Genomic DNA, 25,851 nt, shown 5'->3' with positions numbered 1-25,851 from the left:
GCACATTAATGGCGGACGACGAGTCCGCTAAGGCTTTCAAGGTCGCTTTAACCAGAGGTGCTCTAATTTTGATGCTGGCAAAAAATGTGTTCCCACGACTAAAAAATGTTGAAGGTTGAGGCCAGTTGAACGAAGGACACTTTCGCTGACCATATATCCTGTAAAACATGGGGGAGGGGGCTAGAACCATTGTTTTCTCATTATATTGTTTGTTCTTGTGTGCGTGTATGAGAAGGTGGGGGGGGGGGGGATTGGTCATCCCTCTTTGGAAATATCCCCCCAATGACTTTATTTATGAAAATATCATTTGCAGATATGTTGAGCTGCCCAAGCTCACCTCTTAAGGCTCAATTCTTGAACAACGGGACGACGACCTTCCTCCCACCTCTGAGCACTCCTCAGAACCACAGAAAGTTCATCGAGAAGAAGCTCAACAACGGCAGCAACGGCAACAGCCCTAGTGACATGCCGGCGATACTCGTCAATCCAATGAACTTGACGTACACCAAAGCGTCGGACATACTACACGAGGCGATCCTGTCCTGCGCTCCGTCGTCGTCATCTGCGATCGAGGAATCCACGAGAGCCATAGAGAAGTTGGCGGCTTCCCGTTGCTCGCTCAGTACCGACTGCATACCGTCCGCTTGCCGCATGCAGCACCAGTCCACGATGACGGCGAAGGACCTGGAACACGAGGTCATGTTCCCGAGGCTGCAGAAGAACAACTTGGACTATCTCGGGTTCCTGCCTGACCACAGAAGCAAATCCTCCGGGATCGACTTCAATGACTTCCTTCCGGTGAGTTGGATCGATCGATTCGTATTGCCTTTGAACCAATTAAGTTTTCGTTGTGATTGTTTTAGTGTCGATGACGCATTTCTCTCCTCACGTCACAGCAGTATCTGCAAGAATCCATGTGCTTCGGTTTGCAGTCACCTCCAGAGATGTCCGATGCTGAGGTCATGTCATCGATATTCAGGGGGAACGAATCGATGAGAGTTGTCTTGAGTCACCGCAGGAAGAATTTGCTCATAATAATCGAACTGTGGAGGAGAAAAGGAATCAAGGTGAGAGTTTCCCCTCACATTTAAACAAAAATTGATGAGATTAATGAGAGAAATAATTCTAGAATTAATGAAAATTCAAAATTTGTATCGTAAATGGTTTCAGAAGACGTGAAAACTCTCAATAGTTTAGAAGGAGGAGGAGGGCTATTCTTTACGGAGCTCTCCTTGGACTCGGGCCCTGACAACCTACCTGTTAGGAAGCCACGTGTGCTGGTGTTTCACCAATTTAAAGAACTAAAAATTTTGTTAATCAGGCGAATTTATATAAATTATATTTTCAAATTAAAAACAGAACGGATGGGGTCGAGAACTTGGTCGTGTTTTTGATTTTTGGGTCGCGGTTGAGAAGGATTACGAACCCTTGGCTTAAAACGATTCTGTAATTAAAAATCACCCTATAGTTTTGCTCAATTCACATTCCACACACATTCTCAGATGGAGGCACAGAACTTCCAGCCTGTGAAAGGTGTTCCGGTTGAAAACTATCAATACACTCAATACGATACATACCTAAGATGACCATCTTCCCTCAAAAAAAATGTAGGAAATCAGGATCTATACGGGGCATCACCAAAAAATATTATCAAACATAAGTAATGTTACCGCTGATCACTGAAGTCCCCTCGTGGCCGCAGTTGGGGGAAAAACTTTTAGTCCGTCGATGGGGTAAGTATCTATTTTGCCCTTCCCCCTCCCAGTAATATTTTGAACGTAACAAAGAGTAAACTCAGCGTCCTTCTTGGTCCTGCGCCCAAAGCACCAGACCTCCCTGCCCTTCCCTGGTTGCGCCCCCTCCCTAATATCACTTAACCATACAAGCACCTCGTAAATATTCCTCTAGGAATTTCTAACGGTGCATGCAGGAAAAAGTGTGTGTAAATGCGTGGTGGCCCTAACGTATTCATGTTGTCAGAATTATGCTCATTCCCTGTTAAACTGGTGGTGCCACCTGTCTTCCATATTTTTAAGTGAAAATGGCGAATGCTTTAATTTTCTTGATATAATCACGGAAAACACTGAAAAAACATCAATGGTGAGCATAGGCGTACGCAAGGTTTTCTCAGGAGGGAGGGGTCATCAATTTTTTTTTTCTCCAAATAGGGAGGGTTCTGGTTGTTTATGCAAAACATCCCTAAAATCTCGGCTCAAAGCCCCTCTTCTTCTTGCGAGTGCCAGCGGTGGAGGTTAGTGAACAGCTTCTGCAAATCTCAGAATGAATATGGAGGACAACAAAAAATCATGAAATGGCACTATATTTTGTGACTAAATTATTTATTTACGCTCAGAATAATTCGTATTGTATGCGTACCTAGAGACGCATTTATGGTTTTGCCGCCCTTCTCCCATTCTAGTCTAATTTTCTTGACCACTATTTTCCTTGAATTTGCCACCCTGTGCTAATAACCCACTCGTCGTCGTCCCCATCGCATGTACACCTGTGTCTCTAAGTCACTCTTTTAGTCATTCATAGCTTGCATACCGTTTTGGTCACTCACATGCTTGTACACGCACTAGTTCACTCTTTTGGTCGCTCACTGACATGGTTCCTTGCTTTATAGATCAATCTTTTGATCATTCACTCGTTTACATATGCTCCATGTCATTTTTTGATCATTCACTCGTTTACATATGCTCCATGTCATTTTTTGATCATTCAATCGTTTACATATTCTCTAGGTCATTCTTTTGATCATTTGCACACGCTCCAGGTCACCCTTTCGATCATTTGCACACGCTCTAGGTCATTCTTTTGATCATTTACGCATGCTCTAGTTCACTCTTTTGATCATTTACACGTTTACATGTGCTCTAGGTTATTCTTTGATCATTTCCACGTTTACATATGCTCTAGGTTGTTCTTTGATCATTTACACGTTTACATGTGCTCTAGGTTATTCTTTGATCATTTCCACGTTTACATATGCTCTAGGTTGTTCTTTTGATCATTTATACAGGCTCTAAGTCACTCTTTTAATCATTTACACATGCTCTAGGTCACTCTTATGATCCTTTATACGCTTACACATGCTCTAGGTCACTCTTATGATCCTTTATACGCTTACACATGCTCTAGGTCACTCTTATGATCCTTTATACGCTTACAGGTGCTCTAGGTGCTATAGGTCATCGTTTCCCAAAGTAGGCAATATCACCCCACCCATCTTCCGGAGGAGGTTGGACGTTAGGAGTTATAGGTATAACGTAGAATCCTGTGGGTTGACTTGAGTTGGGGCGCAATGAGAACAAAATAATTTGTGAAAGGGGCCGTAGACCAGAAAGTCTGGGAACCTCTAGGTCATTCTTTCGGTCATTCACACATATGCTTTCACCTTTTCTAGTTCAACTATTTGGTCATTCACATGCTTGCACACACATACACACACACACACTAGGTCTCTCACTGACATGGTTCCTTGCTCCGTATGCCATTCTTTTGGTCATTCACATACTTGCCAACGCACTAAGTCGCTCTTTTGCTCACTCACGTGCTTGCAAATTCCTCTAGACCACTCTTCTTTGGCCTACAAACTTTCTTGACCATTCTGTTCCTCAAATTTTCTGCCCCACCCCCCGAACTTGCCATTCTGTTCTATAGCACACTAAGCCCCTGCCCCGTAAATACGCCACTATGTGTTCCTATTCCGGTATTGATTGCGATTCCAGATAATGCTCAGACTTATTTTATGCTCATCCTTGTGTGTACCCGATTATTCGTATGCATTTTCAGGTATCGATGGAAGCAGCCTTGCACCTGAAGGATACCGCAGTTCTGGTGGATATCTTGAGTGTGGTTGCGCTCAAACCGTAAGAGAACCTCATTATTTTCATTGCCATCTTTCTTCATCAACTTGTCATGATTATTCCTAAAAAAGCAAGCGTCTTACTGTCATTATATTATCATCACTATGAGAAATATTTATGATAGTTCTTTCATCGGATTGAAGAATATGCGTGTGTTTATTCAGTCTTATCACCAGAAATGCACAACCTCTGACCCGCAAAAGGTGTTTCAGTAGGAAAGTATCAATACACGCAACACGATAAATACCTAAACTGGCTATTTCCTTCGTGGAAATATGGGAAATTGGCAAAAATGAAATTATCAAATGCAAGAAAATTGCCGATTACACCCCTAAAAAATTGTAAAAGGCTAGTGAAATTGCCAACTGCAGTCCAAAAATATTTTCAAAGGTAAGTGAGGTTGCCAATCACATCCAAAAGAAATTGTCAAAGACAAATAAAATCGATAATTACCACCTAAAAAATTTTCAAAGAATAGTAAAGTTGTAAATTACATTCAAAAAAAGGAAAATAAAATTGATAATTGCAGATCAAAAAATTACCGAAGGCAAGCAAGTAAAGTTGCCATTGTCGCTAAAATTGCTGAAAATTTGCCAGTAGCAAGAATTAGGGGGCTGCTTCAAATCGCAATAAATTAAAATGTAATTCACCACAAACACGTATATGTTTGGCGAATATATAAGATGAATATATTTTTGCATGAATAGTAATTATGGTACAGTCATAATTATAATAATATAGCTTACAAGTAATAAAAAATATTTTTTTTCCTGATTTCAAAAATTCAAATAATCTGTTGAAAATAAGAAAACAAACGGGACATTTTTATAAAAAAATTTGGGACGGCCAGAATTACGGGAGCGTTCCGTAAAATACGGGTCATATAGTCACCCTATACATACATGTTTCTGGCCCGTGAGCGGTAGAAGTACCGTATATCTGGCCCATGGGCTGGAAAAGCTCCTACTTACATCGTATATAGACTTAAATTTAGTTTCTATTAATTTGCTAAATTATTTCTTATTTCCTGAAATTATTTTTTTGCAGGTCTGTTTGGACTCTGGACGTGTGCCAAATACTACTGCCATCAATATTCGATCTTCTCCACAGCAAATACGAGTCGTAAGTTAAATTTTATGCTTAACGTGTCGTTAATTATTTGAATTTCAGTTACTTTTATTCTCGATTATAAAAAAACTCTTCGATTATAAATTTCAAGTATACAGGGTGTCCCGTCAGTGCTAATGCGGATTTCATCTCATCAACCGTCCGTCTTAAACGTATGATTCCAGTTTGAAAAATGCTCAAAAGGTGTCCAAAAATTACCCAGTACCATCTTTAATAGTAAAAATACAGTGTGTCACAAAATCAAAAGAAAAAAAATCTAAATTTTTCAACGGTTCCCTCCTCCGTCCTCTAATTTCCAGTTAGAAAGCTCTTGTCCTGTGTCCTCTGAGGCGAACAAAAAAAAAATCCTTGTTGCTAAATTCAATATTCGCTAAGATATTTGAATTCAAAAATTGCAGAAATTTTATGAAAGAACAGCAAAAACTAACGAACTACGTTGCTCCTTTTTCTCTTTTATGCTGTCCATTCCCAACTTTTCTCCAATATTTGAATCCGAATATCTCAGCGAGTATAGCACTAAAAAAACTTGGAATTTTTGTTTCGGCCTCAGGACAGGAACAGACTTCTGATTAGAAGTTAGAGAATAGGGGGGGCGTATAAAAATTTTTTTTTTTTTTTATTCTGTTACACACTGTATTTATGGGTGCCTCTACTACTTCACCAAACACCAGCTCTGGCCATATCGCTATATCGTAATTTACTGCCATTAGTGAGATGGGTTGGAAATGAAGACGCTGTCTATCGGTGGTCACCTCGAGTTCATTAGGGAAAATATCTTATCTATATCCTCCCTTGGGTTCGAACCCGGGACCCTGAGCCTTCACGATGATAGACGAGCATCTTACCACCATGCCACTCGGGCACCTCTGGAGCGAAGAGAGTAAGACAGCCCTGCGTGTGGATTTTTCACACAAGCCTCAAGACTAAATACCCAGGTGCTTTTTTTTTTTTTTTTTACCCTCAAAACACAGAACATTTTGAGCATGGAAGAGCATCATAAGTAAGAGACGTGTGAAAATAGGTGTTGAAACAAACTATCTCTTGCATAATAACTTATTAAAATATGCACTTGTAAAATTCTAATCAAAAAGGATTTTCAGCCCAAGCATTTTTAAAAATGATAATAAATATTAAGTAGGATTACCAGATTTAAAACTCAGAAAGGAGAACGCTTGAATTCACACCTTCAGTGTAACGTCACTTTTCCAAATTTCTCAAAAGATGACGCTACTCTAACGGCAAAAAAAAAAAAAAAAAAACCCGTCACCGCAATAATTTTTCCCAACCAGAACACGGTCTGATTTACACAGTTTGAGAAGGGTTTTTTTTTCTTTCGAAAGCGTTGCTTTTTTTGCCGGAGGAAATTTCGCTATAGTAATCAACGGGGCTGGTTTCAGGTCATCAGCCCAGCAGGGCAGTCTTAAGAGCATCAAGGACCCCCCCCCCGGGACAAGTAATTTTTCTGAGGCCCTACCAGGTAAATTCTTGAGAATTTCAACCAGATTTCATTTTTGTGAGGCCCCTTTTCTCTTGAGGCCCCCGGGCCGTGCCCGGGTGGGCCCATGCCTTAAAACGGAACTGCAGCCCAGGCGTCAGGTCGTCATACCGGCTAAAAAATTGATATCGGTTGCATAAAATTTTCTTTGTGTAATTACTAAATTACGGGCTGAGAGCAGCACAAAATCTGTGGAATTTATAGCAGCATGTCTGCCAACGCGAAAGAGGGTCCCTCAGCCTTAGAAATGTCAAAAGAAGGACTTTTGGACGTTTTCCTTTGGTTAAAAAAAAAAATTTCCGTGCCTTAAAAATTTTTCTGGCAGTTTTTTTTTTGTTTTTTTTTTTGCAATTTGTCCAGCTCTAGTGGTAATCAGCATTGAGAATTGCTTGCATCCTATTTTCTTCATGGAAAGAAGTAACCCCCCACTTCAGAATACGACATTTGCTGTCGATGAACAAACAATTGTATTCTTGAAATAGATAGGTTCTCTTCTCCCAGAGCTGTTTTCTGGACTCTTTTTCACATTGTTCTTGAGGAAGCTGGGCCATGGTTAGAATTGCGTGTTTGCTGCTTGGAAGCAACTTGGGTTCTTGTATTCTTGGAATTCCGACTGTTTGATTGGTCAAAGCGTGAAAAAAAAAACCACTAGATATATGTTTTAGATTGAAAAACAAGAAATTCCCACCGAACAAAAAATCCGAAAATCTGAAAAGCATGACAAAAAAGTTAAATGTAGGAAGACGCTTGAAAAAACACATCAGAAAGGAGGACGTCTGGTAACCTTATAATAATAAGTGAATGCGGTGACTGGCGTTGCTACTGTTGTCACCTGTTGAAAAATACAGTTGCTACAGCAGTGGTCTTCAACCTTTTCCCAGTCGCGAGCACTACCTGCACCCATCATCAAAAGAAGAGCATCCCCTTACGGCAAGTTTGACACAATGATTCATGAAATCAGGATGATTTCAATCCTTGAATGCAATTTGTACAAGGTGTTTAATTGATAAATAAATAAATGATCTTGACAACTGTAGGAGCGACGTATGACTTTTTGCAGATTATGACGGTTCTACTTCACAAACATCTACTACACTGTTAGTATTTGTTCCTCTCTTTGTTGACAACTTATTGGGTGAGTTTTAAATAACCTCTTTCATAACTAGATCTCGGATTATACGTAAATGCATACGCGCATATACATTTGTAAATTTTGACCTTTTCAGTGAAGTTTCTGTTTCTTTTTTTTTTCTTCTCCTTCTGAACCTACTCACGGGTAGAGTTACGAGATTCGAAAACTGAGAAAGGAGTGCGCCTGCGCGCACAATTAGTGACGTCAATTTTTTTCAATTTCCACAACAGATTGCATCACTGTTCTGACCAATAAAACCGGCCACAACAATAATTTTCCCGAACTAAAACGGAATAGCAAAAGCAAAAAGAATTCTAAATTTCCACGGTCAATAATACACACTCATGTCAATGTTTCAAAGTGGGGGAAAAAATTTCCTAAGAAATAAAATGAAAAAAACAATTCCGGTAACCCCTGAATAAGAGGACAAAAGGGTGAATTTTCCGAAACGTGAGAGGACGCTTGAACTGGCATCAAAAAGGAGTAGGGTTGGTAACCCTAATCATGGCAAGGGTTACCAGATTGTAGGGTTTCCAGACGTCCTTCTTTAGGTGGATATGTCCTCTTTACTTTCCGAATTTCACTCCTTTTGTCCCCCTTTTCAGGTTTCCGAAATTATTTTTCATTTTTTTCCGATTTGAAACATATATCTTTTCATCAGGGCTGCAGTGTGCCTTCTCGGGGTGAACTTTTCCTTGGGGTCCCCTCTTGAAAAGGTTACTAGTATAATGCAAAACAAAATAAACATTTGGAGGCCCCCATTCTGCTTGGAAACATGTCCTCCTTTTTGATGTCATTTCAAGCATCCTCCTACGTTTCGGAAAATTCGCTCTTTTTTTGTCCTCTTTTTTCAGGTTTCGGGAATTCTTTTTCTTTTTTTTCTGGGAAAAATGTTTTTTCACCACTTCTTATTTCTCTTCATTAATATGAGTATTTTTGTGGGGTTTTCCCTCCACACGCATTCACAAATATATAGCCGTCGAAATTCCCAGAATATTTTTTCTCTTTGTTTTTCTTAGCAGTTCTGGTCTTGGAGTTGGAAGAAATGATTGTTGTGCCCGGTTTCATAGCGACGCCATCTACAGTCGAATCCCGTTATGACGAACTCCAAGAGACCAGGAAATCACTTCGTTATAACGAAATTTCGTTATAAAGGAATTGTAGGTTTTCTCATTGTCCCTATGCGAATTTTTCTGGGGGATTAGAAAAGTGTTCGCTAAAACGAGATTTTCGCTATAACGGTATTCGTTAAAACGGGATTCGACTGTTGTGAAATTTAAAATAAATGACGTCATCAAGGGTGCACGCGCAGATGTCTTCCTTTTTCAGTTTTCGAATATGAAAACCTATTAGTGCGGTTTTCAGCGTTGCTGCTGCTGCCATCTGTTGAGAAATATTGTAAACCCAAAACTTTGTAGCTCAAATATATTCATACAGATAACGCATGTGAGAAACTATTCGGATTCTTGTCTGTGGGAACTTTTGATGTTTCGTTTTAAATTTTTCTTCATAGATGCCGCTCTTATCTCTATCAGGATATTTATATTTGATAATATTAATTCAATGCAATTCTGTGATTTTTGCGATTCCACCAGCGATGATAACTCGTGGGAAATTCCCTCCCATATTTATGGATAAAATTGGCCAAAGTTTTGGCCACGCGGGAAATTTGTTGACGTTTGCTGGAAATTTCGAGAGTTTATCAAAGAAAAGAATTTTTGTATAAAAATATATATAAATGCAAAGCAATACTTTTCTAATGTAAAATGCTTGACTACATATTTCCACCGACAGATGGCAGCATAATTTATGGCATGTGTGGGAAAAATTTATACAAAAGGGAAATTTGAAACCCCTCCCCGAGGATATGGGGGGGGGGGGCATGTGATAGTGACTAGTGACATGCGGGAGAAATTTTTCCTGAAGATTTTATGTAAATCGGTGTGAAGTTACTTCCTGCAATTTTAAGGCCCCCGAGAACAACGCTTTCCGGGCTTTCGTGGTACCTGTGTGGAGATATTTCTTTTGCAATTAGATTTTTTTCTTGCTTTTCCTCTAAATTTAGTTCCAGTTTTTGTCCCTTCGAAATTATGTGCATTAAATTTCTCTGAATTCCCTCTAAAAATTTAAATAAAATTGATGCATTCAGGGCAAGGGCGTAGCGAGGGGGAGGGGACTTGGGGGTCTGGTTCCCCCCCCCCCCCGAAATGTGAGAAAATGACCTAAAAAGGGAAAAAGATGGCCAAATCCATTGTTCTGTCACTTTGGTTCCCCCCCCCAAAATGAAAGTGGTCCCCCCCCCCCGAACGAAATTTTATGGCTACGCCCCTGATTCAGGGTCTTCTCCAAAACTGAGCAAGTATTAATTTGCACGTAGTTTCCCAAACTTTTTGTTCTGTCACCCCTAAGTTCAGAAATATTATTTTCTCATTGCCTTTTAAACATAAACCAGGGTCGCAACTAGGTACTTTATCACCCGGGGCAAACCGGCATTTTGGCGCCCCTTGCCATGTAGAAGATGCAGTTAAAGGATGAATTTCTCGTCTCCTTCTGGTCGAGCGCCCGGGGCACCAGAGCCGCCCGCTCCTCCCTAGTTGTGGCTCTGACTTGAGCCAACCCATGCAATCTTACATTACACTAATAGCTTCTTCCGCTGCCAGCGGGCATTACTGCCCACTTCGGAAACAATTGGTTTAGCGGGATCCTGATATATACCAGGACCGCAACTAGACACTCGGTCAGTCGGCAAGTACGCGATTGACACCCCTCTGTAATGTAGAAGCGGTTGCAGAGTAAAGCGGCCCTGTGACCAGAATATTTAATGACCGCTCTTTTTTTAATAGTCCCAACATCGTCGAGGTGACACCCTTGGCAAAGATTTTCAGCGGACCTAAATAACGCGGGACCTTTAGCAGGACCCCTGATAGTGATTTTCTATGTAATTTGATGGGGGAAAATTATTAAATAATATATGAGATCACCGTTCCTGGCCTTTAGGATGAAGCAGGGCGGTAGTGTGCCTTCTCGGAGGCCAAGGGGCAGACTTTTCGTTGGGGCTCCTCTTGAAAGGGTTATTATTAAGGAAAACAAATATAAACTTTTGTGGTGCCCCGGTTGCCCCAGACTAGTTACGGCCCTGGGATGAAGCCCTACAAGGCCGTAGCTATAAATGTCTTTCGAAGGGGGTGACAACTGGTATTTCGGGGGAACCAAAGTGATAGAACAATAGAAGTAACCATGATATACTTTATATCAGTCATTATCTCACAATTCGGGAAATTGGACCCCCAGGTCCCCCCCCCCCTCCACTACGGCCTTGAAGCCCTGTCGGCCTCACCTACATGTTGGTATCAAATGAGTTTCTAGTAAATTCATAATATGCACCTATTACTTACGTTTGGTGACATCCTCAGGAATGAGGTTGGAATATTAAATATTTTGGCCCCGTGGGGGGCCTTCACATCCTAGAGCAAGGATGCTCAACCTTTTGGGGAGTTCAGGCAACTACATGACACGAAGGGCCACATTTGGCCCACTGGTATACTTGGTTGAGCATGTATGTCTTAGAGGAAAGCCCCCTCCCCTCCTGATTTATAGCGGGCTTCCAGGCCAGAATTGGTCTCCCCCATATAGAAATTTTTATTATTAAAAAAAATAGCAAGCTTCGTTCTTAGCACCGATTTGAAGTCTTAAAATTATGCACAAATAATATGTGGGGGTCCCCAAGCTGGACCCCCTCTAGTCTCACCCTTGTGAGGGGGGGGGGGACCCACAAAATTTGTTTCGAATCGTCTTCCACTGAAAATTCCAATCCAAATCAGGCCGAAAAACGGATAAATCCGTCACTCTGACTCCGTTTGATATAGATTAAGCCGTTTAGTCTTCAATAGGGACCTAACTGAATCGGGGCGGTTTCTCCAGATCCGCCCCTTTCCGTAAAAATAGGGACCCCGCTTTTCTATACCAACGTAGGTGTCCTTTTTATACTTATTATACGAGAGAAGAGAGAGGAAAAAAGCCATTGACACGGCAAAAGAAAGAAAAAAGGGGGAAGGGCGGGGGGCCATGCCAACGTGTGTGTCTGTGTTCTGACACCTATTCCAAGGCGGGCTCTCCAGGGTGCCAGAGGACACCCTACCGAGAGAATTCTTTCTATGGGCTGTTGTATGGAGCTCACAGGGGTGGCGAGACGCCTTCGGGTGATAATGTAGATTGTAGGAGAAAAAAAAGAATGGGGGAAAAAATCAGTCCAGTCCTACAGGAGCCCCCCTTTTTAACACAGGTGATATGCCGCTGGCTCCTTTTCCATACCCTGTCATTGTATTATATCATAACTGCCAAAATGGCATTCTAGTCAAAAGTCCCATAGCAAAAAATATTCATACGAAACCGGTGAATTTCATCAACAGGCAGGGGCACCCCAAGCCTATTTCCTCCGTATTAAAGCGTAAAGACAATACAGTGCAGTTCCAGGGGCCCCAAAAAATCTCAGGAAGTCACTGCCAGGAACTGGAAGTCTGAAGAAATCCGATAGGATTAAAAATTGCTTTTATTATAAAATATTTTCCCATATATAAAATATGAGGATTATACGATGGCCTAGGCATCCAGAGGCTGTGATAAATCGATAAAAATCCGTTCATTGTCAACGCCGTGAGCCCTCCCTATAAATATTATCGTCCTCCTTACAATAATAATAATAATAGTCACTGAGCAACCTCCCCCCCCCCCCCCTCCAAAAAGGCAACATGAGAAATAACTTTTGCCTTTTCAATAGTTTTTTGGGGGGCCCTCCCTTCGACGTAGTCGTCCTCAAAAGACATTTATAGCTATTATGAGGAGCCGAAAGAAAGGAAAGGTACTACGGGTCCGCGTGGAGGGAGGAAGTAAGAGGACCCCCGAAAAAAAATGGGTAAAGGAACCCCCCGTTTCCTTAAAAGGAACCAATTTTTAATAGAGCTATCATAAATCTTGGTGTACGAATGTACTCGGTACTGGAGCGCGTGTGTTTGCGTGTGAAAATCGCAATGAAAAGCTTTGCTTTGACATTTCCAGTGTATATATGTGGATATATATTATTAAAGGAGGTACTGTGTGTGTTGGTGACCTCCAAGGTGTGTATGAGTATGAAGTTTGTACGCGCAGTGTATATGTACTCTCTTCTTGGTTCACGGTTGTTTGCGCAGCCTCAAAAGAATAGGCTGTGCGTGTAGCACTCGTTTGCTTATCAGCCGTAAGAAATTTAACAAGTTAGTACATACTCGTACTCTATTTGATGTATGATACTAGGCCCGTAAAATATGGATATAATGGACCGTTTTTATCTTCGATCGGGAAAAGTACACGGCTGCTGCACTTACGCTATGTCATGACGTGTGTTTCTGATACTCAAACACTTACAGCAGGGGCGCTCACTCAACCTTTCGAAGAGTGTGGGCCTCTTCACTGGTTTGGAAATGTACCGCGGGCCACTTTAGTTATCTGGAAATGTGTCTCGGACCACTCAGATGATTTGAAGATATGTCTCCGGCCACTCAGGCGATTTGAAGATGTGTCTCCGGCCACTCAAGCGATTTAAAAATTTTCCGCGGCCACTTGAAATATCTGGAAATGTGCCGAGAGTCATTCAACTGATCTGAAACTGTGTCGTGGGTAATTTGAGTGATCTAATGCGGATAAACCGTTTTAACCGCATTCAACTGTTTTGGGTTTTTTTCCAAATTTCCACCATTTTTCAAATTTGAAAGTCTCAGGAAGAATCTATTGCACACTTAGAAACGTGAATTTTTCTTATGGGCATCAGAAGAAACAGCGCAACAACTTTTTTACTGGGTTTCGGGATACACGGGGCTGTATAATTTCTTTTTTAAACTGCCTATACAGCCTCCCGCAACATGAATGATATTGTACGGTTCCACATAAAATGTGTCACCGCTTTTAGCCGGATCAACAACGGTCTGCGCTATCATAAAACTCATCAAACACACGATCAGACTAAGCGAGTCAGGCGATGGAAGTATAACTTCATTCATTTTTAATTTAACATTTGACTAAAATATCACGGACCAGCCGGAACAAACTATTGATGAACAATAAAACAGAACAATGTGAGCGATAACATAACAAAAATCAACTATTTTAAAGAACGCTGGACGCATACTCATCACACGGCACAAATCACCGCACAAGCTATGATGACGGAATAATCTTCATTTGCATATCCGCCACAATATATTGTCTTGTGAGTAATAGACATTTTTTTTGTTTATTGTTTTAATTTTTTACATAAATACAAGATGAAACAAAAAAATCAGCCAAGAGGGTCTAGAGACCCATACTGGATGATACATTGCAAGTTTATAATGAACAATAAGGAACACAGTTGCTTATTAGTAAAAAACATCAACAAACTAAAACGGAAAAACGAAATATTAGAAAAACACATCCCTACACACACACATACATTTTTACGAAAATGGGGAGGGGTTTGTAGGGGGATGTAGTATTTTTGAGGGGGATGTAGTATTTTTGGCAACAGCACGAGGAGTGCAATTATATGAAATACACATTGTGCATGATTTTCAGATAAGTATATACAAATAAAAATCAATAAAATGTTGAAATGCGCAAGATCAAATAGATTCATAATTTAACTGATTGAGGAGCACATAAGGCAAATCAAAAGAAACTCTCGATGCACTTATTGAAAAAAGATATTGCTTCATGTGTCTTTTGAAAGGCAATAAATTAGTAATATTAAGGATATCAGGGGGTACAGAGTTGCAAAATTTCGGGATGAGGTAAGTAAAATGCTTCTTTAGAAGAGTTTTGTGGATTAGAGAGTATATATTGTGTTCAATCTATTTGAGAAGCGGGAACTGTTCAAAGGTAAAGCACGTTGTCGTTTAAAAATAATTGTAGTAGATTTTTAGTAGAAATAAAGCTAACGTTAGGGGGGAAGGATTCCAAGACTGTGAAAAAGTTATTTTGAAGAAGCCAAATAGTTACTTGTGATGAGTCTTATTGCTCTTTTTTGGAGTTTCATTATTGGTGCAAGATTTGAAATGAAGTCGCCACCCCAGATAGCCAAACCATATAATAGAAGGGAATGAAATAATGAGTAATAAAGTGTTAACATGAACTATATATGGTTTTAGGTAATATAGTTTGTAAATTACATAGCGAAGTTTACTTTTCAGATATTTTACATGAGTTTCCCATCTGAGGTTATGATCGATGTGAATACTTAGGTATTTAATTGTGGAAACCTGTTCGAGACTCTGGCAGTTATAAGTTGAAATATTTTGGCAATTATTATTGTGGAATATCAGATTATTGTTGAAGTTTATATTAACCTTAGAAGAGAAGTACATAAACTTGGTTTTTGTTACATTTATTTGTAAGTCGTTACTGATAAACCAATTACGAATTATCAATAAATCGGTGTTTATACCGAACTTGCTAGTTCGATAGAAACTTTCTCTAACATATCCTCTGTTGGCTGATTTGCCCCCCCCCCCAAGGCATGGGACCCTGGGCAAATGCTCGTGTTGCCCGTGCGGAAATCGGGCCCTGCCTACTACTGTGCCCGAGTGGCGCAGTGGTAAGATGCTCGTCTTCCGCTATGAAGGTTACCATCAAGGTCCATGGGCCCGAATCCGGGCATAGAACGTCAGAGGCAAGTTCTTTAACTACCGAGCCTGGGGCGACCACCGAAGGATGGATCCTTCATTTAAAATTCTTTCCAGCACATCCCTATACGTTAGAGGTTCCGTAGGAATAGTAACGTGGGAGTGTGCTTCTGGTTTTTCAGGCCCTGCCCACCAAGAGCAATTGGTAATACGTGGAGAGGAGACCTCGAAGTGTACATTTGATAAACGGATCGTAAACTGTGGGACAAAACGGAGTTCACGTCGCGTTTCTTTTCAACATGAAGCCAAGAAGGCGGACTGGAAGTATCATCTCAGGGGTATCGCTTACACATCTCAAGGATAATCCGTCTGTGATGAAGGGAAATACTTATACACTAATCCTTTTCAACATCGATCAGACAAGAGATACGTACTGAAGATTGTCATTTTGTCGTGAAGTTGTATGGGAGGGATTACGCGTGACTGTAGCTACAGAGAATATTATTCTTTGTTATGTACAGTATATTCGGATGCTCTTTTATACTCAGTACCTTCACTTATCTTCAGCCTACGACAAAAAAAAACTGAATTGTTCAAATACCCTTAAAATTCATATGAGATACAGTCGGTGAAGTGAAGATCTTCCAAGCACCACTGTTTTCTAACTCGGGGCCCCCTTTCGAACCTAACAAGGCCCCAGACTCTTTCGCCGGTTAGCAATTTCAGTCAATGCTCGAATAGGGACGAGATCATGTCAGACTTAATTCAAAAACACGAAAAATTTTCATGCAGAAAAACATTGGGAGCGTAAAAACATTAACACAGTGTCATAGCCCCCCCCCCGGACCCAGTGATTTTTCTGAAGTCCCCCCCCCCCCCCCCGCTTTAGAGTTACCTGCCTACCAATTTACATACTTACTGTCAAAAATTGCACGAAATTCTCATTTTCGTGAGGCATCTCTGCACTCGAAGCCAGGAGTCGGCCCATGTGTTAAGACGCGCGGCACTGCTAAGATCTCCTGTAGATACAGAAACAGGACCGCCCTTACCAGACGCGGGGCCCGGTGTGAAATTAATATATTGCCCCTATTTTAAATAATTTAAATAATTTGCTCCTATTGTAAATATTTTGTGAGGAAGGAAGGAATTCATGAGGAATGCTGAGAAATATCCGTAGAAAAAATTTAAAAACACTCAAGATGAAATTCAATCGCACAAAGAGGGAAACAATTCCTGGAACCAATCAAAAAATTTTAGATTTGATGAATTAAAAAAATTAAAAGAAATAACTCCAGCACCAATGAAAATGCAGAATTAATGAAAGAAATGACTACAAAATTTATGAAGATTCAGAATCGATGAAAGAAATGACTACGAAATTGATGGAAATTCAGAATCCGTGAAAGAAATGACTACAAAATTGGTGAAAATTCAGAATCGATGAAAGAAATGACGAAAGTTGAAAGTTCAGGATAAGGCTGGGATTACGCTTTAAAATTTTGATGAAATTACTTTTATAAAACTTGAAAAATCCAACAAATGAAGCTCTTAGGTTACATTCGAGCAAATGCAACCAATAATCTTATTGGTTGAATTTATCAAATTTTATAAAAGAACTTTTAGAAAACATTTATAGTGTAATCCTAGCCTCAATGAAAGAAATTGATTTCAAAATTGATGAAAATTCAGAATAAATGAAAAAAATAAAAATCTGGCCCTGATGTAAAAGAAGCCCCTGTGGAAACAAAGGACCATCCGGACCATTCCCGAATGGGCGCCTGCGTTTTAAGGCGACCCCGACCAAATACATACATCCGAATCATTTCATACAAAATATTCAATAAATACAGCTACCGTATGATTCGTGCATCAATTAACAAATACGAAATACAGTAGTAACAAGCGTTTATACGTCTATTTACGGCACTCAAACGCGCCGAAATTATCATTTTATTGATCATACAGCTTTTAATGGTATTTTTAAGGACGTTATAACTCGTAGCATTAATAAATAATCGGCAATAATAACGATAATTTCTTATTCATAATCCGTGGGCATGTATAGATTGCGAATGTTCTCTCTCTCTCTGTATTCGAATGTCTTTTTTTTGTTACATGCATGTAATATATAAATGTATTCGGCACGCACATCATGTCTATATATATAAAAGATGTCAATTGAGGAAATTTATTAATAAGCATTAAAGGTGGTCTTGGCGGTCTGCTTAATTATAGGGTAGGACGTGTCTGTGGTGCATCCATCGTTTTGTTTTCTTTCGCCTTTGCTTCAGGCTTTGGGGGCCCCTCGTGGACTGGCATTGCGTGTTGAATCACTTTATCACGTGATTTGCCCTCGGGGTGGGAATCACGGCGCATTAAGAAGTTTGTGGCTCTTTCACACGAGATGTCTTCTTCTTATAGGTATTTTTTCTCTCTCTTGCAATCGGGGTCTTTTTGGGTCTTGATGGGTGGCTTCTTCGGATTGCTTCGAATCAGTAGCTCAAGATTCATTTGTGTAACACGGTTCTTATTTCGATTCCACATAAGAAACAAGACTTCTGATGGCAAATTTTCTCTGGATCAAAATCTCTAATTACAGCAAAAATAGCAATTTAGCATGTGGGGGGCCGAAGGAGCCTCCGTCGAATTAGGTATAGTATTCGGTGCCCCCGAAGAAATAGATTTCTGTGCCCCGAGAATAATTAGAAATTTTTTATAATAATTCCATATATTTACCTTCTAATGTTCCCCAATTGGGAATATCGGTTTTGTTACAGTCAATTCGCGATAAGTCGAACTCCGATAACTTGAATGTCTAAAGTTTGAAGACTTGAAGTCGAAGTTTTCTTTCAGCCTCAGAACTTTTTCTTTTAACTCGAATTCCTTTTTCCTTTAAGTCGAAGTTTTCGGAAATGAGGGAAATTTAAAAAATAGCCTTTAGTTATAGTTATATAGCATTAGTAATTAATAGTATTTATCAAGAGAATTTAGTATTTAGCAACAGAATTTAGTATTTAGCAACAGAATTTAGTATTTAGCAACAGAATTTAGTATTTAGCAACAGAATTTAGTATTTAGCAACAGAATTTAGTATTTAGCAACAGAATTCAGCATTAGCAACAGAATTCAACATTTAGCAATAGAATTCGGTATTTATCAATGGAATTTGGCAAATTCATTAACCTGTTTGCAAAAAGTGAATGACTTCCTCAAGGAAGAAGAACAATCAAGAATCACTGCGTATTTTGACAGAAAATAATCTTGCATACACTTATTTATAATTCGTTTCATCTTCGTGGGTATCATGTATGAGTCCGTACGCATACTTTAGAAGGGTGGGGAGGGGGGGGGGTTGAGGTTATAACCCCCCCCCAAGTCCTGATTATAGTGTTATTTTGCAGAAAAAAAGTAAACCCCCCCCCCCCCGAGAAAATTCTGCGTACGCCTATGATACAGACTATCCAATAGATTGGCCATCTAAACTTGAAAAAATTTTTCTTCGGTAAAACCCATCCCTTTTTTTTTTTTTTCTTGAAAAACAAACGGCCATGAATGAGGAAACAACCGTATATTTCCGTCGTTACCGTAATTTTCGTGTACGAAGTGCAAAACGCCCCCCAATAATTAAAGTGCATAAGGTTGTATACACGGTACATACAAAAACACACCGGCTTCGAAAACACTTATAAAACCAAAAAAAAACACGAAAAATACTTGAGGAAAAAAACCCTTAACCTGTTCCGTAAACAACCTTCAAGCAAACCAAAAAAAACGAAAACACAAACTAGTTTTTTTTTTTACCTTTTTAGTGGGTGCAGCGAACAACATCTCTCAACCACAAACGTGGGTAAACACTTTAAATGCTGGGTTAAGACTTTTTCTTTCCTAAGTGTATACCCGAGTATTATTATTATAATAACTGTATTATTATTTGTGAACACCCCCCCTTCCCCCCCCCCCCATTCCTTGCAGAAAAATCGAGGCGTGTAGTACCAAAAGAAAAGGTCCAAGAGTACTACAATCTTGCCCTCAAAATTCTCTTGACCGATCTTGAAGCCCTTTGACGGATTGGGCTTTTTTTACTCTCCTCTGCAAGGCTTCAATTTTCTGGTCTTGGCGGGGTAAGGGGGTTGATGGTCAAGATGTCCGGCCGCTTGAAAGACCTTAAGAACTATGTTTAGGTCTCATTGAGTCGGGGGGTACAAAATGGTCTTATTATCGGTGTCGGGGGGGGGGGGGTACTGGTCGTTATAGGCATTGCAACCATTGGGTTTTTAGTATTATAGGTGTTGCCTGTATCCTATAGAACTTTCCATGCTGTCAGCTTTACCTGTCATGCATTAACTGTATCATTTTGAAAAAAGGCGTTGCTGTGATTATGTTTTGCAATGTGGATTATCTGAACGATTTGTCGAGCTATTATATTATTAGTAAGATGGGGTATGGTTACCAGAAGCGTATTTATGATTTCGCCACACTTTACCCATTCTAGTCTGATTTTCTTGACCCATTCATTCCTCAAATCGGCCTCCATGGGCTACAGCCCACTTAGCATTACACTCCCCCGCCCCCGTCATCATTCCCGTCTCTAAATCGCTATTTAGGCCGCTAACATGTTTACACACTCTGTAAGTCCAGGGCGCTCAACCTTCAGGAGAGTGTGAGTCACTTCATGGGTCTGAAAAACGTGTCACCGGCCACTTGAGTGATTTTCTGTTAATGTGCCCGGGTCAGTTGAGTGATCTGGGAATATGCCGCGGGCAACTTGAGTCATGTGGAAGTGAGTCGTAGTAGAACTATTCCGCTAGTAACTTAAGTCATGTGGAACTGCCTCACGGGCCACTAAAGTGCTCCGGAACCGTGCCACACGCAGGTGTGAATATGTCGCAGGTCACTTGAGTTATCTGTAAATGTGCCGCGAGCTTCTTAAGCAATGTGGAGCTGCACCGCAGTTCACTTGATTGATGTGAAACTGTACCACGGGCCAGATAAGTGCTCTGGAACTGTGTCGCAGGTCACTTAAGTGATGTGTAACTGCACCACAGAACAAACACCACATAAGAAAAATTTAATTTTTATCAATTGAAAACTTCCATTATGCAGTGAGTCCCGTGAGTGCTAATGCGGCCTTTATATCACCAAACGTCTGTCATAGAGGTATAGTTTCAATTTTAAAACAATGCTAGAAAAGGCGTTAAAAATTACCCCGTACCAGTTTTGAGAGTGAAAATACAGTGTGTAACAAAATAAAAAAAAATCTAAATTTTTATACGCTCCCCCCTCTCGTGCTGTAACTTCCAATTAGAAAGTTGTTGCCCTGCCTACCCTGGGTAAACAAAAATGAATCCACTTTTCCGACTGCAATATTCGAATTATTCGAATTCAAATATCAGAGAAAAGTTGCGAACGGACACCGTAAATGAGGGAAAGGAGTGTTGCCCCCTTTAGTTTTTGCAGTTCTTTCATAACTTTTCTTTAATATTTGAATTCAAATACCTCAGCGAATATTGCATTTGAAAACATGGAATTTTTTCTGTTTTCCTCAGGCGATACAGGGCAACAACTTCCTAATTGGCAGTTACAGGCTATGGGGATTGGACAAAAATGTAGATTTTTTTTTTTTTAGGTGCACTGTATTTTCACTCTCAAAATTGGTGCAGGATAATTTTTTAACGTCTTTTAGAGCATTTTTTAAGGTGAAAGTATACCTCTCCGACGGACGGTTGATGAAGTAAAGGCCGCATTAGCACTTACAGCAGTGCCGTCTTAACGCATGGGACTACCCGGGCCGGGCACGGCCCGGGGGGCCTCAAGAGAAGAGGGGAGGCCTTCAGAAAAACGAGAAGTAGTTGAATTTTTCAAGAATATGCAAGGTAGGGACTCAAAAAAATCGCTTGGCCCGGGGCCCATGATGCTCTTTAGACGGCCCTGCTTACAGGACACCCTGTATATTGGAATGTGATATAATTTGTACAAATTATGTACTTACATCAGAATTTTTTTCTTTCATACAGTCACGTGTCTGTCGGATGTCTGTCTCTGAAACTGATAATCAAGAATTTCGCACCATTAATCAAGATGAATATTTTAGCACCGAAAAGCGTCGGTGTAGACATCTCACGCGAAGAAAGGTGAGATGCATACGTATATAACGTATTTTCGATGTCACGCATTCTGTTCATGATAATAATAACTATGATGATGATAACAATAACGGCTGTTGCCTTTTTTTTTTTTCCACACATCATTTGTTACTTCCATGGAGAGAAAAGTCGATATTTCGATTGTTATTCAGTAACGGGAACCCCATAATTTTCACAAAAAAAAAAGTCAAATCGAACAGTACGCGTGGGAGTACTTCCCTTCAATACTTTTCCCCCGTTTTGTATAATGGCGCCCTCTACCGTCACATGATGACCATATGTCACTGTATAGGTCAGACACAACAGGAATGCCGGGAACAATTACCCATCGTGTGACTGTTGACTCGCTCGCTCAGTGTTACGTGATTCCGCCCGTGAAAAAAGAAAAAAAACAACACAAATAACATTATGTTCGCATGCGTATGCGCAGTATGGTATACCGTTGTGTAATAACTGAGTGAATGAGAACCTGACTTTCCGTAGCTTCACATTGATTCCATATAAATGAATATTTTTTTTCATATCCTCTATTTAAAATGGACTTAAACATCTGTCGATGTCTCGTTCACATGGTCCGATACAATAAAACGAAACAATGTATTTTGTAAAAATACGTGAGAAATAATAAAATAGTAGCAATAAATTTAATAATATATTATTATCATTTCATACGGAAAATTACACTAACTTAAATCTTTCTCTTTTTTGTGGCTAAAATTCTATAAGTGAATAAAAGAAAATATAATAAGAAATTTTCTGGACTATGAATTTTAAGCATTTTTCAAAATGAAAATTTTTACATATTTTTAAATGTTTTCATGAATTGGGGATTTTGATTTTCAAAGGTACTAAATGAGCTACTTTTTTTAATGAGGTTTACATTTTTAGGAATTTTTTGGTTTTTATACATTTTTTAAGGTTTTCATTTATTTATTTTTTTATGAATTTTTCATGATTTTAAGTGAAGATTTTAAGCATTTTTCATCCCAATGAATTTTTCAAGCATTTTTCATTCCATTGAGTTTTTCATTTTTTTTATTGAATTTTTTCAAGTTTTTCCTTCTTTTCTGTAAATTTTTTCAAAGTATTTTTCACATTTTACTGAAGTTATTTCAATGATTTTTCTTCTTTTTTCAAATTTCTTTTTTTTCTAAATTCTGACAATTTTTTTTATCATTTTTCAATTAAATTCAGTTAAAAAAAAATTGGTCATCTTATACAGTCAGACCTCGGTATAACGTCACCCCTAGAAACCGAATAAAAAGCCTCCTCAACGGGGTGACTTGATATAACATTTTTCTCAGTTTCTCTATTTTCAATAATATTCATTTCATTTTTATAATATATAGTGGGGTATTTTTTTTTTCCATTTCACATAGTTTTTTCTCAAACTCTTTCCTTAATTTCCCCCATTTTTCATTAATTTTTTCCATTTTTATGGATTTTTTTTAAATTATTTTTCAGGATTTTCATCCCCCTCCCTCCCGTTTCACCCTTTTTTGTTGTTATTTATTTTTTCATTTGTTCAGGGGTTTCTAATCCTTTTTCAACACTATTTGGGAAACATTCATCATTTTTCAGTGAGTGTTCAAAATTTATGTACCATTCAATTACGTTTTCTTACATAATTTCCAGTTGATAATTGATTTTTCTTTCCCATTTTGAAGAATAAATTGACTTCCTATGTGTTTGCATCTAATGTATAATATTTAACCAATAATATAAACTTCAATGTTGAAAAAGCAATAGCATTTCTTTTTTAGTTGATTCAATGAGATTTCCAAAATTTAAATGTAATTAATCAACATTTTTAACGACATTTGCAATAAAACTTAGATTCACAAATATATAATTTTTAATAAAAATTTATCTAATAGACTCGAATTTTGATCTTTTGAGTACTTCCGTAGAATAAAATTGTTATGGTCACTACTCGGACAATTTCATTCCCTAATTTTTTTAGGTAATTTTATAATTTCTTCAGTTGTTTAAAATTTATCAATGAGAATCGAATATTTCATTTAGATAATAATGTATTTAGTGCGCTTCTCATTTTACTCATTCTACCGTATTTAGAGAGTTTCTCGTTCAAATTCAAAAACTTTCGTGCTCATTGGCGTACGTAAAGGGGGGGACCCCCTTTGCCACCGTCAAGCCGAGATTATAGTGTTATTTTGCAGGAAAAAACGTAAAACCCCCCCCAAGCAAAAAAATTGAACCCCGATGAGAAAATTCTGCGTACGCCTATGCTCGTGCTATCCAAAACGAGTCTATCATCTTCTAAAATAGTCATCCAGTATGGACAAGATCCAGACTTCAGCCAACACCGGCCACTTAGCGAAGTGACTGACCATTTCGCAAATAAGACTTCGGACATGCACAACAACACACTGGTTAGTAGAACCCAGATTATATGCCCTTAAAAGAAACAAACTATACACTAAAAAACTGAAATATGCAGTAAAAATTTAAATATGCACTTGAAAACTGAAATATGCACTTAAAAACTGAAATACAGACTTAAAAACTGAAATATGCACTTAAAAAAACGGTGAAAATTCCGAGATATACAATGAAATCCAAAATATGTGTGAAAATGAAAACAAATTCATTTAGTATCATATGCCGAAGTATGACACTAAAAAATGAAAAGTATACGCAAAAATGAAAAGAATATGCATTTGAGAACGTTGAAAAATGGAAAAAATTCATGAGAATTGTTTAAAAATGCATTTAAAATGATAAAGTTTCTCTAAAAATAAAAAAAAATTTTCCCAAAAATGAAAAAATATCCACATTTTTAAAAGCACTCAAGTACGGCCTAACCTAAGAGAAAAGAAAAATGCACAGGAAAACTAAAAAAATATGAGCAAACAATGAAGAAAGAACACGTGCATTTATATAGAAGTGCAAAAATATGCATTTGAAAATACCTAAAAATATGCCCTGAAGTGAACAACACTCAAAAAAGAGAAATATTTTCTCTAAAAAAAGTGCAGAAATTTGATGAAAATCGAAGAATATAATTTTAGAAATACACAATCTCGAAACATTAGTACAATGCGATTAATAGAAAAAAATGCTAAAAATATGCACTTATTCTAAAATTGTAGTGGGTTTTATACATTTATATATGCACTAACTATGAAAATTGCTAAAATATGTAATTGCATGTGCACTTAAAATCCAAGCTCTACTAATTAGTATTTTATAATCGATTTTTTCCCCCCGTTTAGGTACAAGAAATGCATGAGCTGCCTGAATCAACTGATGTCCATCAGATCATCATTAGTCCGAAGGCAATCACTCCAGGGGAAACTCGGTCATTCCTTCCGCGAACTTCATCTACTACTTCAGTCACTGGAATGACAAATATAATGTAAAATACTACACCGTTCAAAGAATGGACGCTATCATTAATATCGAACTCCCATATACGCGATCTCAAATAAAAGACTTTTTCCACACAGTGTACATATTATACCCCCATTTATCACCCCGAAGCAAAAAAAAAACCTAGAAAATATCCATCATAAAATAATTATTGTAATCATACGTGACATTTTGTCGTTACAACCGAGGATGACGTTTTCAAAACATTTTTTCAAATGTGAAAAATATAATAAAATGCAGTAAAAAATACCATGAAGTTGTTATTTCATTATATGATTGGGATGACCATATTTTATCGAGAAAAATACGGTGAGTTTAGATTAAAAATACAGGATGTGATGCCAAATCTCGCCTAAAAATATTGCCAATTCCCTTAAATTTAAACATCATTTTAACTATATATTTAGCCTACAATAAAACTTATCTTTATCAATATTTATTTTTTAGTAAAATTTTAGCTAATTGACTCGAATTTTGACCTTTATCTTTGCCAGTTGTGGCTTATAAAATAGCTTTTGGTGGAAAATAAAGTGTTACAATAAGCCTACAGTGAATTAAAATGTATTTTACGGAAAAAAACAAAAATTGCTTTGGTACAAATATTTGAGATGAACGTTTATATGAATGTGTTTATAAGTTATAATATAATTCTTGAATTATGCGCAAATTATCTTCATTCTCCCAATTATATTGAATATTATATTATAAACTAAATGATTAATTAATATTTCGTCTTTGAACAAAATAACGCATTTTTATGGGGAGCGGGGGGAGCCAGTTACGGCAAAATTACGGGAATGTCCGGTATATACGCGTCGTATGATTCGTGTCCGGAAAATTCGCCGCAAGGAAAATTCACCGACATCAGTTCGACACGATGGAGTGTGCTAGTGAGTGAATGAGCAAATCAGTAAGTGATCAAATGAACGATTCATGGCCCCACAAGGGTGGTGGCTGACTGCGCTCCAGCCCTAGGGCCCAAGACATTTTTTTTTTATCATTTTTTTTTTATCATGCTATAAATTCACTATAAAAGGATCCGTGAAAAGTCTGGCTTGGG

General features: G+C 38.6%; 1 protein-coding gene across 2 annotated transcripts in view; it reads left to right on the top strand.

The window, feature by feature from the left end:
* Positions 1–25,040, top strand: part of LOC149069213 (katanin p80 WD40 repeat-containing subunit B1-like) — a 48,633-nt gene extending 23,593 nt beyond the window's left edge. The window contains exons 11-16 of one of the 2 annotated variants that reach the window (XM_089250601.1): positions 314–798; positions 900–1,067; positions 3,796–3,872; positions 4,917–4,991; positions 21,270–21,386; positions 24,635–25,040. In XM_089250601.1, the coding sequence (XP_089106727.1) occupies positions 314–798; positions 900–1,067; positions 3,796–3,872; positions 4,917–4,991; positions 21,270–21,386; positions 24,635–24,767 (1,055 nt within the window). In that variant the 3' untranslated portion in view covers positions 24,768–25,040. Of the gene's footprint in view, positions 1–313; positions 799–896; positions 1,068–3,795; positions 3,873–4,916; positions 4,992–21,269; positions 21,387–24,634 lie in introns of both variants that reach the window. The other variant, XM_089250600.1, reaches the window with a different exon arrangement.
* The last annotated feature ends 811 nt before the right edge of the window (positions 25,041–25,851 follow it).

The sequence above is a fragment of the Pholcus phalangioides genome, unplaced genomic scaffold, assembly GCF_987345545.1.
Source record: "Pholcus phalangioides strain wild (caught in Gottingen) unplaced genomic scaffold, Ppha-v1.0 ptg000024l_1, whole genome shotgun sequence".
Classification (NCBI taxonomy): domain Eukaryota; kingdom Metazoa; phylum Arthropoda; class Arachnida; order Araneae; family Pholcidae; genus Pholcus; species Pholcus phalangioides.
The sequence above is the reverse complement of the archived record's forward strand: the minus strand, read 5'-3'. Positions and strand labels throughout refer to the sequence as shown.